Source organism: Cricetulus griseus, chromosome 8, assembly GCF_003668045.3.
Source record: "Cricetulus griseus strain 17A/GY chromosome 8, alternate assembly CriGri-PICRH-1.0, whole genome shotgun sequence".
In the NCBI taxonomy this organism is placed as follows: Eukaryota; Metazoa; Chordata; class Mammalia; order Rodentia; family Cricetidae; genus Cricetulus; species Cricetulus griseus.
The window spans coordinates 50115829-50128409 of record NC_048601.1 but is presented as its reverse complement, the minus strand read 5'-3'; the positions used below and the strand labels follow the sequence as shown (position 1 = coordinate 50128409).

Genomic DNA, 12581 nt, shown 5'->3' with positions numbered 1-12581 from the left:
TTGTTATTTTATTTCAAGGACAAGTATTACGGCTTTGGTTAAAAAGAAATTTTAATTTATTTTAATCATTTTATTCTTCTCCAACATAATAAAGATCAGTGACACCAGTAATTTGATATGACATCAGTTTTGTGAGGAATAAGAAAATTTACTCTCAAGGGCTGTGGGATGGATAGCTCAATGGAAACTGTTTGCCTATCCTTTTCTAAGCCTTGGGTTTGATCCCTGGCACCATCACGAAACAAAATAACCCTAGGACTTGTAAATATAGAGTTTAATATTATTTCAGTACTATTATCACAGAGTTGCCAGACTTCTATACCGTTAAGGTCAAGTGATGAAAGAAACTTCTAAACAATTAACCACATCTCATCACCAAATTACAGCTTTTCCCTTAATTTGCCTATGGTATCTGAATGTGTACATATTAACTTATTATCCAGTAAGGTGCTATTTATGTCTAATACTCAGGAATGGTCTAGTGCTTTAAAATGAAGCTCTCAGCAAATTCCAGAAGAAAATGCTTGTTGTGCATGAGGTCATTCTATATAATTGCACTGTTACTTTGCTGAGATAATAAAAGGGTTGCTTTCCCTTTATTCTTATTGAGTATTTTAGTGTACATACAAGGTGTTTTATCATCTATAAAGTGATACAACTTTTAGTTAAAGAGAATGCATATAATTTAGTTGCATTGAATCCTAAAAGGGGCATTAAATTACTCTTCCCCATTCTTTCTTATTTGTTTCATTAATTGTATTTTGGGCTGTAAGAGTATCTAGGCCTGAAAATGTAATTCCCATCTTCTCCAGTTTTGTGTGACAGAACAGGAGAGGTGAAAATGGTTGTTTAGATTTCACAGTGGGAATTATTTTTCTTTTGAGTGATTTGCCTATAGTCTAAGATGCATAGTAAATGAATAATCCAAGGGAAACAAACGAATAGGTAAGCACAAGGCACAGGACTCACAAAATATTTTGCTGGAGCTACTTTAAGGCTAGGGCTTTACCTGGATGTTTGTATACAATGCTTTATATTAAAACTGCTGAGGCTAACTTATAAGATGAACTCATCTACATCATAGGACTCCTACAGAAACATTTGGAGACAAATGTTTCCTTGAGAACACACACACACACACACACACACACACACACACACACACACACACACACACACACACACATTCCTGTTTGAGTAGCTCTGTAGCATGATGCATACTGTTAAGTGCCTCAATTGAAATAACAAACTAAGTCAGTGGTTCTGTTTTGTTGTTGTTGTTGTTGTTTAACCAGTGAGCACCACAGACCACTGGTGATTTTCAGCTAATACACATGAATGCTGGCAGAGTCAATCTGTTGTCTACTGAGCACATTTCCTCTGCATCACTATAACACTGTATCATTTGTCCATCCTACAGGGACAACAAAATATAGCACATTCTGCCTTATGTGGCAATGAGGTCTCAACTAACATGGTATATGGAGGAGACCCAAAAGATTTAGGTCAATCACCCACAGGAAAAAAGTTTTTCTTCGTTTGAAGAATCAATTGGAAAGTTGTAAGTTCATTTAAAGAGTTTTCTGTTGAAAAGAAAGGTGCCCCATGATGACTGGGATATAAATAAACTAACAATGAGCCAGGAAACACAGACATAAATGCCAGCACAGACATGGGACAAGGAAAGCCTTCTGCTACTTGACTTTTAGCATATTAACAATTTTACCCTTTCACCAAGTACTATTTGCCCAAATAAATATAACCTTGGCTGATGAATTGGTATTGAAACACCCTATGATAGTTAAACTTTTATCTCCTGTGCTACTACTTCTTATATAAGAAGTACTGAGATTTTAGAGATAGTTCCCTCAAATGTTTCGCTGTCTACTTTCAGAAGAATAGTATTTTAGAGGGCAGCAAGGTGGGGCCATTTTTTCTGATATTACTGCCACATTTCTTATTATTGCTGTCGCTTTAGTGAGGCCAGTCTTGCAGAAGTTTTAGCTCTAATCCAGCTGTCTGCATCTTAAATCCTCACGGAGGGGGCGATCACTGCAGTTAATCTGCTTCTGGTATTGGTAGTGGTCACTTAACAAAGTAGCAGAATGACTTTCCTTGGTATTTCACGAGAGAGTGGGGTCACCAGGCCCTGGTGTCTCCACCGTTACAGACACACAATGTATCTACAGACTGGGAAAGCAAACACATCACTTCCTAATCTCATCTTGCATTTGGTTTATGCTCAGCCAAAACAAGCCTAAAAACACTCCTTCATGCACTTTTATCTTCCCTCACTTCTGTGGACTTCTCCCCAGACAGATGGGAACATCAAACAGGATAAATGATAATGGAGAAACAAAAGTTTGCGGCAGATCCTTACTCTGACATTCTCCAAAATTCGTGGCATTGATTTCTCTGTCTCTTTCACCCTTGCTCAATCCTGACGCAGGCGAAGGTGACATAGCTGGAATATCAATTTCACAATTGTGTAAAGCTTAATATATGCTCTTTCTTGGTTCATTTTAATTTAGTCGTGATTGATAAGGGATGTGCAATTCAGCTTCACAATACAGGTCATGACGGCTATGGATTTTAAAGGACTGTGGTTTAGTTCTGTTTTTCACTTTTTTTTTTTTTTTTTTTTTTTTTTTTTAATGGTGCTTTACTTGTCAAAAGCTAATTGAAAACTGAGAGTTTCCTGTGACTTCTAATACCATGGTCAGCTCCTGATGTTTAATGAAGGTCTAGCCACATTCTTGAATGGACTTGTTTCAGTCATGTCATGAACTATAGAAGGCTACCTAAACTCTCATCGCCTTTTGAGAACATGTACAAGTGTGTGTGTTAGCACTACACAACAGCACTTGTTTAGGGGAGTATCGGCTCCTGAGAGAATCCATTTTTAGACTCAAGTTTGCCCTGGTGATTTCTAGGCACAGAATCTGTTGAATCTGAAAGAACACATAGATAGAAATTGTTATAATTATCCCCAAATCCCGGTGTCAGACTTGTAAGCATGACTCCCTAAAGGACAGGTTTATAATGCTGGTTAAGGCGACAGCTTTGACTGCTTTCTGAGCAAGCTATACCACAAGCAGGCAAAAATTTTGTATAAGCTTTGGAGTTTCCTTTACAATAAAAGCTGCTGCGCACTAGGTGACTGTGTGAACATCTGCTAATAAGACCAATCATGTCATTTTTAAAGACATGGATCCTACTGGCATGTTATCTGGAGAATATACAAAACAGGCAAGGTGGCTTATTTAAAGGACTTCAAGTCTTTAATTAACATTGAAATCCTTCAAAGGGATTCATTAACACTTCTGTAATTCAGATTAAATCATTTTGACACTGCTGTTTTGGCAGAGAGCCAATTTGAGAGGATGGTATTTTGTGAAACACCTAGAACACATAAGGAAAAGTGGTCAGCTGTGTGTTCATTTTTACATTGCCCTTAACAACAGAGTTCAATAAGAAGGAAAGGTATTTTCAACATAAAGGGAATAATAGGTATAATTCATGTACTGTGACTTACTTCAATTTTCCTTCAGTATTTGCTTATTTTATTATCAAGGGATGGGGAGGAAATTCTATCCATTGAGACTCCTCCTTTTTTAAAAAGAAGGTTCTTAAAAAACAACATACAAAATAACTTAGGGCAATGGGAGAGATGAATTTGAGATTATACAAAATGATAATTCAAAGACAAGATTGCTATAGGTTCATCAGCGGGTACCTTGGGAAGAAGAAAATCTGTGCTAGAGACATAATAATTACTGGAGGTGGGGCTGGGGGAGAGTCATCATTACTCTCATTTAGCAGAGAAGAAAAAAAAAATCTATGCAGATCTTAACAGCCATTAGGCTGCTACTATCACTCAATTACAGAGCCTCCAATCACCAAAGAGGCATTGATTCTCACTCGTGGGGCTTTATTCAATTGCTCAGATGCTAAAGAAAGCAAAGGGACAAAACAGAAACTATTCCAAATATTTCAGTCTGACTGCACTTGAGCAACGTCAGTGCCTACAGCCATTGGCCATGTCCATACTGGACATTCCAATTTCTTCCCTGGTGAAAACTTTCTTAAAAGTTGAACTTAAATATCCAAATCCCAAGAAATACTGTTGCTTTAGGTTGGATAAGCCTACCATTGCGCATGTGCTCAAAATGTCCTGTCAATCCAGGAGGTCCTGCCAGTAAGCACTTCAGGGAATGATTTATGTGATCACAAAATGATTGGAACATGGAAAACTCGATCATAATGTGTGCTGTACTGAAGAAAGCAGGAGTATGGTCAATAAAGCAATCACTCAACATCCCCTGAAGTTGGGTCATTTATTGAAGAAGCCACATAGTTAGAGAAATGTGAAGGGAATATGGAACATTCTCAACTGTAAGGCATTCCTTCAGTGGTGTTTTAAAGAGAAATCACTACAATTAGAGGGGATTCCTGGTATGATGCCCAGGTTTACATCACTTGGCTGTCCGTGATCTGAAAACCTCACATGCTACAAAACTCAAAGCTCTGTGAGTACTGATGTAACACTACAAAGAAGAAAACTCCGTACCATAAAACTTATATTTACAGATAAAATCACTGCAAATACAGCCTAAAATGACTTTCTGGCTTTGTGTGTAAGGGACACACAAAAAATAAACCGATTTGAAATTCAGACTCAGGGCCCATCCTCAGACTGTCTCATTATGGATAAGCAAATACTTCAAAATCCGAAACTGGAAGCGTTTGCCATTCCAGGCATTTTTTGATACAGGATGCTTAACTTTGCATTTAGCAAAGCATTTGCTGCATTTGTAGGAAATTTCCTTCAGCCTGGCTTCCAGAGTACTTTCAATGGTGTCTTTCCGGGGTAAGGATGGGGGTCCATTTTCAAATTAGCTGGCTTGTCAGCATGGTGAGCCTCAGCCAGTCCAACAGCCTATCAAATGGCCCAATGTTTTACTCTGATGGTGATGAGACTTCAAGGGACCTCTCATCACCGCTGATAATCAGCAAGAGGTGAGACTTTCATGTGGCCCCTGACTGTTGAGTTTTACCTAAGGGTTTAGTCAGCTTTCCTTTTCAGGGCTTCTGGCCTTTCTCTCTTCCTTTATCTGAGTCGCCCCAAACACCCTTCAGCCAGACAGTTATGCAGCACAGCCAAGTCAGGGAGGTTGGTGAGAGGAGGAAGAGCCCTTTACCTCTCATAGTTTCTGAGCCTCAACTCTCCACAGCGGTGACATCAGAGTGGCTAGGGATAAAGCCCCATTCTATGGGTGGGCAGGCAAAACAATGCTGTTTTCTCTCTCAGCTTCTCCCAGGTCAAATAATATCCTCCCTCCTAACACATTCTGCCCCATTCCAGGGCATACTAACTAACCAGCCAGCTCAGGGAGAAAATGTCAGTGACAGCAAAGCTAAAAGAGCCAAGAGCATCTGCTAAGCCTGGGGCATAAAAAGGGACTTGCATTGGTAAAATAACAAAGACTGCTGATGGTGAATGTCCCCAGTAATCATGTAATTAAAAAAGAGAGAAGGGAAACAAGGAGGAGATTTTAGGTTTTGAAGATCTGGGAAGTTCTGAAGTAGATCTTCCCAAGTCAATCATGGTAAAACAAAGAACACACCTAACCACTGCATAGATGATTAAGCTACAACTATTCTCTGGGTATTTGTTTTTCACCTTTTTGAGGGAAATGTTTGCAAAGACTAAATAGGGTAAAATAAAACATTACCAGTATTTTCAAGAACCACAAGGCCTCAAAGAAAGTACCTGACCTCTTCTCACGAACCCACAATCACAATTAAGCTCTGTTGTGTGTGGGAGCAGCTTCACCAGGCAGGAGTGCCAACAGAGCCTGCCACCTTCTCAGTCCAGGAAAGAATTAAAAGACAGCGGCTGTTACCAACCACTTCTTTGAAACTGAAGGAAAAACATTCATTTTTACCCAGACTTCCTCAAGCTGGAGACATCACCTAGTCTATGCAGGCAACCAGGGGATTCTACATGCTCTAAGAGGCTGTGGCATCCTATCCTCTACCTTTCTCCACTGGATACCCTACACCTCTTTTATGAAGAGGAGGTCACAGCACAGGAAAGGGCCTGGGAAAAGAGGAACCCGGGAGTTACTCACGTCGGTTTTCATACATGCTCCTGGACTGGGCCCAGATTTTAAAAGGATCTGGTTTTTTCTGCCCAGAGCTGTCGGTCTGATCTGGAGCAGTGGCGTCTGCAGGTGGGTACTCAGGGAGCACCTGTGTGCTGTGACTTGGGGATGCCGTGTGCAGGCTCCGGTGGCTGGAGACACTGTGCTGCGAGCTGTTCTGGCTGTCTTTCCTCTCCAGTGGCTGCTGCAAGAAAGCAAGTAAGAGGGCCAAAAGGAAGGTGACTGTGGCTTCTCCAGTGGGCACCTCTCCCCAGCCTGCCTTGCCTTCTTAGCACTTCTGTACGTACACACACACACACACACACACACACACACACACACACACACACACACATACTTAAAACTGTGGTTTCTCCAGTGGGCACTTCTCCCCTGCCTGCCTTGCCTTAGCACTTCTGTACACACACACAGAAATATCTCTTAAAATGACACTCTGGCTTCTCCAGTAAGCACTGAATGCAGGTAAATCCTCAAGTGATTGGCAGGAAGACAGAGGGGCGGACTAGACAGAGACATAACCACAGCCATGCTATTCTCTGGGCTGTGTTGGGAAACAAATCTGATTTTCATTATAAGCTCTCAGGAAGAGACATTGGGCTTATTTATTGTAAGACACTCTATCCTGACACCCTCAGTTCTTGACAAAAAATATGTTACTCAAAATGCCATAAGTGTTTTGGATATATGTCTCTAATATCCGCAAGCCATACAATCAGGGCTAAAAATGCTACTTGGGACTCCATATGCTGTATCTCTTAGTAATAAAATGCCTGCTCTGTTCTACAGGTTTCCACCAGTCCGTTTCCAGCAGGAACTGGGTCAGAGCATTAGAAAGGCACACCTGGAGCCCAAGTGCCCCGGTACTCCTATGCAGAGAACCAAGAGCTTCTACAGTTTTTAGTTAATCAATTCTAAAGGCAGTGCTTTCTACCTCTTGAATCACTGAGACTACCGTGATCTAAAAAAAAGTATGAAGTATGTAGATGTGTTGCCCTGCAAGGGCCAGCCTTCCCAGACTGGTAACTTGTCCAAAGTTTAAGTACTTTTCAAAGGGGAACTTCACTGACTTCAAAGGCAGAGTCAAGTTCCTGATCACTGAAACCAGCTCAGCACAGACCTGCATTTTATGAAATGTTCTCTGAATTGACAGAGAGCACAAGCAAAACCCTGGTAACAGCTTCACCCCTGCAAATACAATGCTGGAGCTCCGCTTCATCTTCAAAAGACACCATGTTACTTAACTTCTGTGCCTAGGTATCAGGAGCTAGGGGACGGGGGGGGGGGGGGGGCGGCGTATCCCCATCATCCATGATACACACTGCAGAGCTGTTTTTAGAGAGGTTTGTAAAATCCTGGTGAATGTTCTGGTCCTCTGGAGGCTAGCATCAATCCTCCTTGCTCTCCCCTAGGTGTCCTCCATCTTTCCCTCCCTGTTGGACATGACCATGGTCCTTTCCCCTGTTTAGTCCTTTTATTGAAATAAGTAGATGAAGTAAGTTCAGAAGGAACAGATTTGCTTTGTTCCCTTTGCACGTGTATAAATCATGTGTAGCGGCATGTGTGTGCATGCCTGTGCATATAAATACACACACACACACACACACACACACACACACACACACAATTCAGAGGACAACCTTCTACCTTTTGTCTAAGACAGGGTCTCTCATTGGCCTTGAGTTCACCAAGTAGGCTAGGCTAGGTAGCCATTGAGCCCCTGACAGCCTTGTCTCTACCTCCCATCTCACCTTTCTGGAATTACAAGCATCTACTGCTACATCTGGCATTGTATATGGGTTCTTAGAATATAACTTCGGTTTTTATATTTGCATGGCAAGCATCTTACTGACGGCAGTCTCGTCAGCTCCTAGATTGAGTTGAGATCTTGACCTGACTGGTAGAGACCGGACTACAAGTTTTGGAAAAGATCCATTGTAGGGAGAGGCCCTGGAAACCTGTACTGCCGACCACACCCAAACAGGTGTGTAAGTAGAGAGGTAGGATAAAGAGCGAGGAGAAGAGACACTCCTCCTCTCTTGGGGTTCAGGCCAGGTCTTGGAGGCATCTGGGACAGGACTACTCAGAGTGAGTATCCCTTCTTAATAAATTACCAGTTAATAACTTACCCTGTGTTCTATCTTGTTCCTTATCAGCTGGTGTCAGAAGAGGAAAATGTAAGGCCCGTATTCTAAGGATATTAGAACTTTGAGAGACTTAGCTCACTCTCATGCAAAGGGATGATGCACACGACAAAGATACCAAGGAAAGCACAGGACAAACACAACACCACTTTACCCTTTCTTTCTTCAGATGATAAAATACTTAGCTCTGTGCTCGATACACTAGCATTTCCGAGACTTGAAATAGGCACTCTGCACCTTTTAAGGTCCTTCCCTACACTGACATCAGCTCTCATGGCCTCATATTGTGTCCTGAAAGGCAATACCTATCCTGATCCTTCCTTGGGTGGCATGCTGAAGATGTTGAGGGTTAGAACAGCAGCAGTTCTCTTTTGAATGTGCGTATCTCATCAGTGTAGCTCTTATAAGCTCTCCATCACAAAACATGCATAGCATCAGCCCATTGTTGGTGTGAACATATAGCACAATATTTAGAAAAATAAGGATACCATGGGTAGGTTTCTTCCTCTAACTTTTGTGCTTTTCAACAGTGCTTACCTTTATTTTTCTTTTAAAAATAACAGGTAACATCTTACAAGTAAGGAAAATTAAAGGTTACTTCCATCTTGAAGTGAACTCTAGTACCCAGAATTAATATGGACTATGGCTTTTGTGTTGTTAAGAGATATTCTAAATACAAAACCAAATCATTCAACACAGGAGCTGAGTTTGCCTGGAATCTCACACACACCTCTTCAAATGCTTACCCCATTTTTGTTCCTTAAAACAGTGGCAGATGCCCGATTGTAGGATGAGCCTAGCAACACAGAGTTTGTTTCACAGCTGAAATAACCTGAAAATTTCAGTCTCCAGTTGGGGTCACTTAATAACCCCAGCCCCTAGGCCTTCATGCTACAATATACCTGGAAGAGTATCCACATGTATGTAGCTGTTTCAGGGGGTACTTTGCAGTGTGTGTCCTACCGACTTCCTGGGCCCCTATCCCTGAAAACCAAACTTTAACCTCTTACACTAGATCACTTTTCCTCCCTGTTCCAGTGAAAGTCTGGTGATAGTGTTGGGCATTTCCATTGTATAACATGCCCATTAGTTTTTATGCTCAGTGAGTGGTCCCCACAGAGCCAAGGGTTTGAGCATGTGGTCCCCAGCTGCTGGTTGTAGTGTTGAGAGGTTGTGGAGCCTTTGGGACATGTGGCCCAGCTACCAGAAGTGGGTCTCCTGGTATGGTCCTTGAAGATGATAATACCCTTCTGGTTCTAGTCTGACCTTTCTTCTTCTTGTCAGTCATCATAATGTGATCAGCCACTTCATGTTCCCACTGACAGAGATTAAGCCAATCCTGCAGCCATGCCTCCTCACCCTGATTAACTGAAATCCCCTAAGCTCATGAGCTAAAACAAACTTTCTTCTATTAAGCTGCTTATGTGAAGAATTTTCTCACCTCAATGAGAAAAGTCGTGCACACACAATCATGTATGTTGCTCAAATGGGTTTCTAAGGCCCTAGAGGATATTTATCCCAGAAACAGAGCACCCAGGCTCAGATTTAGCTAGAGAGTTGCTTGGCCACAAAGAGAGTATGCAGATGAAGTCTACTGAAAACACTTTAGCCACTTTTCAATTCATAACAGCTTTTCTCCCCTAGTCATAAAGGATCATCTGAGTCTGATGTAAAACAGGATGGTAGGCACAGTTTTGGATGAAGGAGAAAAACAGCATCATCTCTTTCACACTGTGCTTCTGAGTCCCTCTAATGTCATCTAATGTCACCTCTCAGTCAGAATACTAACTAAGGGAGATTAGCAAAGGGATATCCAAAAATTTGGAGAATGTGCTCCAAACACTAAACCACAGAACCATCACTCATTAGCTTAATTTGACAACACACTAAAGGGTTATGGCCCAGTAATCTGGAAGCTTTCTGGATTTTCACCTTGCTAAGATTCTTCCCTGGTCTATGTTGATTTTTAAAAACTGACCATCTCCCCCAACCTAAAGATGCATTCTATAATGAAAATCTTAGAGTTTTTGGAGTTGTGCTCTGTGTGTATATGTACAAACATTTCAAAATATGTTTTTCATTTTCTGTGACATCCTTTATTAGAGCCCAAAATGGTCAAGGGAAAGGCAGTATTTACAGAGCTCTCGAGTTGAAGTCATTTGGGGTATGCATGTGTGTGCTCATGTAATCAGTTATATGTACTAGTCTGCACACATACAGGTGCATGTGTATGTATGTGGAAGCCAGAGAGTAACCTTGGGTGTTGTCCCTTAGGTGCCAAGCACTTCAGCTTTTTGAGACAAAGTGTTTCTTTAATCTGGAGGTCCCTGATTAGGTTAGGTTGGCTGACCATCAAACAACACATTTGCCAATTTGTACCTCCCCAGTACTGGGATTATATGTATGCATCACAATATACTTTTTATTTTAATGTAGAATCTATGGAAGGAACTTGAGTTCCTGATGCTTGTGTAGCAATTTTACCAACTGAGCTATCTTCCTGGCCCTTCAGAGTCAGTCTGTATGACTTTTCTTGACTATCTACCAGAAGGCTTTGTACATGAAAGAAAAGTCACCTCTCAAGCAAGACAGCACAGAATTAGATCTGTATTGATTATGAATGACATTCATCTGTTTTTCTTTATAGTTTTGTTCATGTAAGTGTGTGTGTGTGTGTGTGTGTGTGTGTGTGTGTGTGTGTGTGTGTGTTAAGTTTTACTATGTAGCCCAGGCAATTCAAGCTCCTGCCCCTGCCTCTGTAGTGCTAGGGTTCTGGGTGCATGCTACCTTCAACTCATTTTCCTAAGTGAGACAGTAGCTCAAAGAAGCAGCTGTACCTTTAACCCTGTTAAGTGAAGCCTGTGTGTGTAGCACATGGTTGGAGAGAAACATCTAGCATATTAACAACAGGATACCAGACAAGGACTGCCTAACAGCAACCACCTGCAAAATTTATTCAACTTGATCAACAAATACAAATGGATAATATATACTGTGCCAGACACTAAGATACACAACAGATAGATAAAAGATGTTACCTAACTGCCTGGAATTGATACTCAAGTATGAATGGATGTGTGTAGGTGGATATTAAATGAATCAAACATTCAGAATATATTTAAAGCTATGTCCTCTGGGATAGCTGGTTTAAGGATGGGCATGTAGAGTATTTTGGCAATGGACCCAGCATGTGCTAAATTCTAAAATAAAACTGAGCTTGGAAAGTTTGCAGTTTGGAGAATGAATAGCTAGTGTGACACTGTGGGGGGATAGGGGAGCTGGACATGAACTTGGAAGCCAGATTATGCAAGTGCCTTTTGTGACACCGTGAGGACAGGCTTTGTTCTCAGCTCTGGAGGAAGAATCTATTTGTGTGCTTAAAATGGTAATGAACCAGGAGCTAATGTACTTCCAGGAAGTTTGGTTGGGCTCCTGGGTAGGGAACAGATGTAGAGCAATGACTGGAAGCAGAGAGGTCAGTTTGAGGTTCGTTTTTGCTGTGCACCTGAGGTAGATTTCATTGTGGCAGAGATGTGTTGAGGGAGCGGCACTGCTGAGGTCCAGTGGGAGACAGGAGGAAGAATGAGATACCTAAGAAACAAAGGACTCCCCCTACCACCACCTTAGAAATGATACATTCGCCCCAACAACACACCAGCTTGAGTTAATGCATGGGAAGGATGCCACATACCCAGACAGAAATCACCAACCCTAACTATTGTCACTAGGCTGATATTTTTGAACTAAGAATTTCATTTTCTGATTCTCAAATTTCTGCCAACTTGGAAGAAGAAATGGGCTTAATTTTAAAATCTCCTTAAGAGTCCTTGGCCATGAACTTGTTTCACAAAACCTTTTAGAATGAAATTGTACCTATCTCCTTAAAATGAATGATTCTCATCCTACTTACTGTCAGGTCAGGAAAATTGGGAAGGCGAAATGGTTTTTATAAGTGGAAATGGGGAAAAATTTACCTCATCAGTATTTCACAGAATGATTTAGAAATGGGGGCCCTTAGAAAGTGAACTGAAAATATTTGCTCGGAAGAGCAAATGAATACAGACAGCACTTAGGAGCTTAGATGATGAAAAGAATTCATGTGGCTTAAAAATGACAAATTGATCCATTTTAAAGCCAAATTATTTACAGTTGATGTATCTGCCAAGATCCAAGGCCACTGCAGCAATTTGCATGGGCAATAGGAGCAGATCCAAGTGCTGCTGAGGTATGAGACCAAGGTCATTAGAAGTATGAAAATCAGACATCAGGTCGA

General features: G+C 41.3%; 1 protein-coding gene across 18 annotated transcripts in view; it reads right to left on the bottom strand.

Annotated features, from left to right (window-relative positions):
- Magi1 (membrane associated guanylate kinase, WW and PDZ domain containing 1) overlaps nucleotides 1–12581 on the bottom strand; it is a 604931-nt gene that overhangs the window by 26332 nt on the left and 566018 nt on the right. For 11 of the 18 annotated variants that reach the window (XM_027428904.2, XM_027428907.2, XM_027428917.2 and 8 more), the window contains 2 exons: nucleotides 6135–6351; nucleotides 2381–2464 (listed from right to left, as the gene is read on the bottom strand). In XM_027428904.2, the coding sequence (XP_027284705.1) occupies nucleotides 2381–2464; nucleotides 6135–6351 (301 nt within the window). The remainder of the gene's footprint in view (nucleotides 1–2380; nucleotides 2465–6134; nucleotides 6352–12581) is intronic. The other 7 variants (XM_027428914.2, XM_027428915.2, XM_027428922.2 and 4 more) reach the window with 3 other exon arrangements.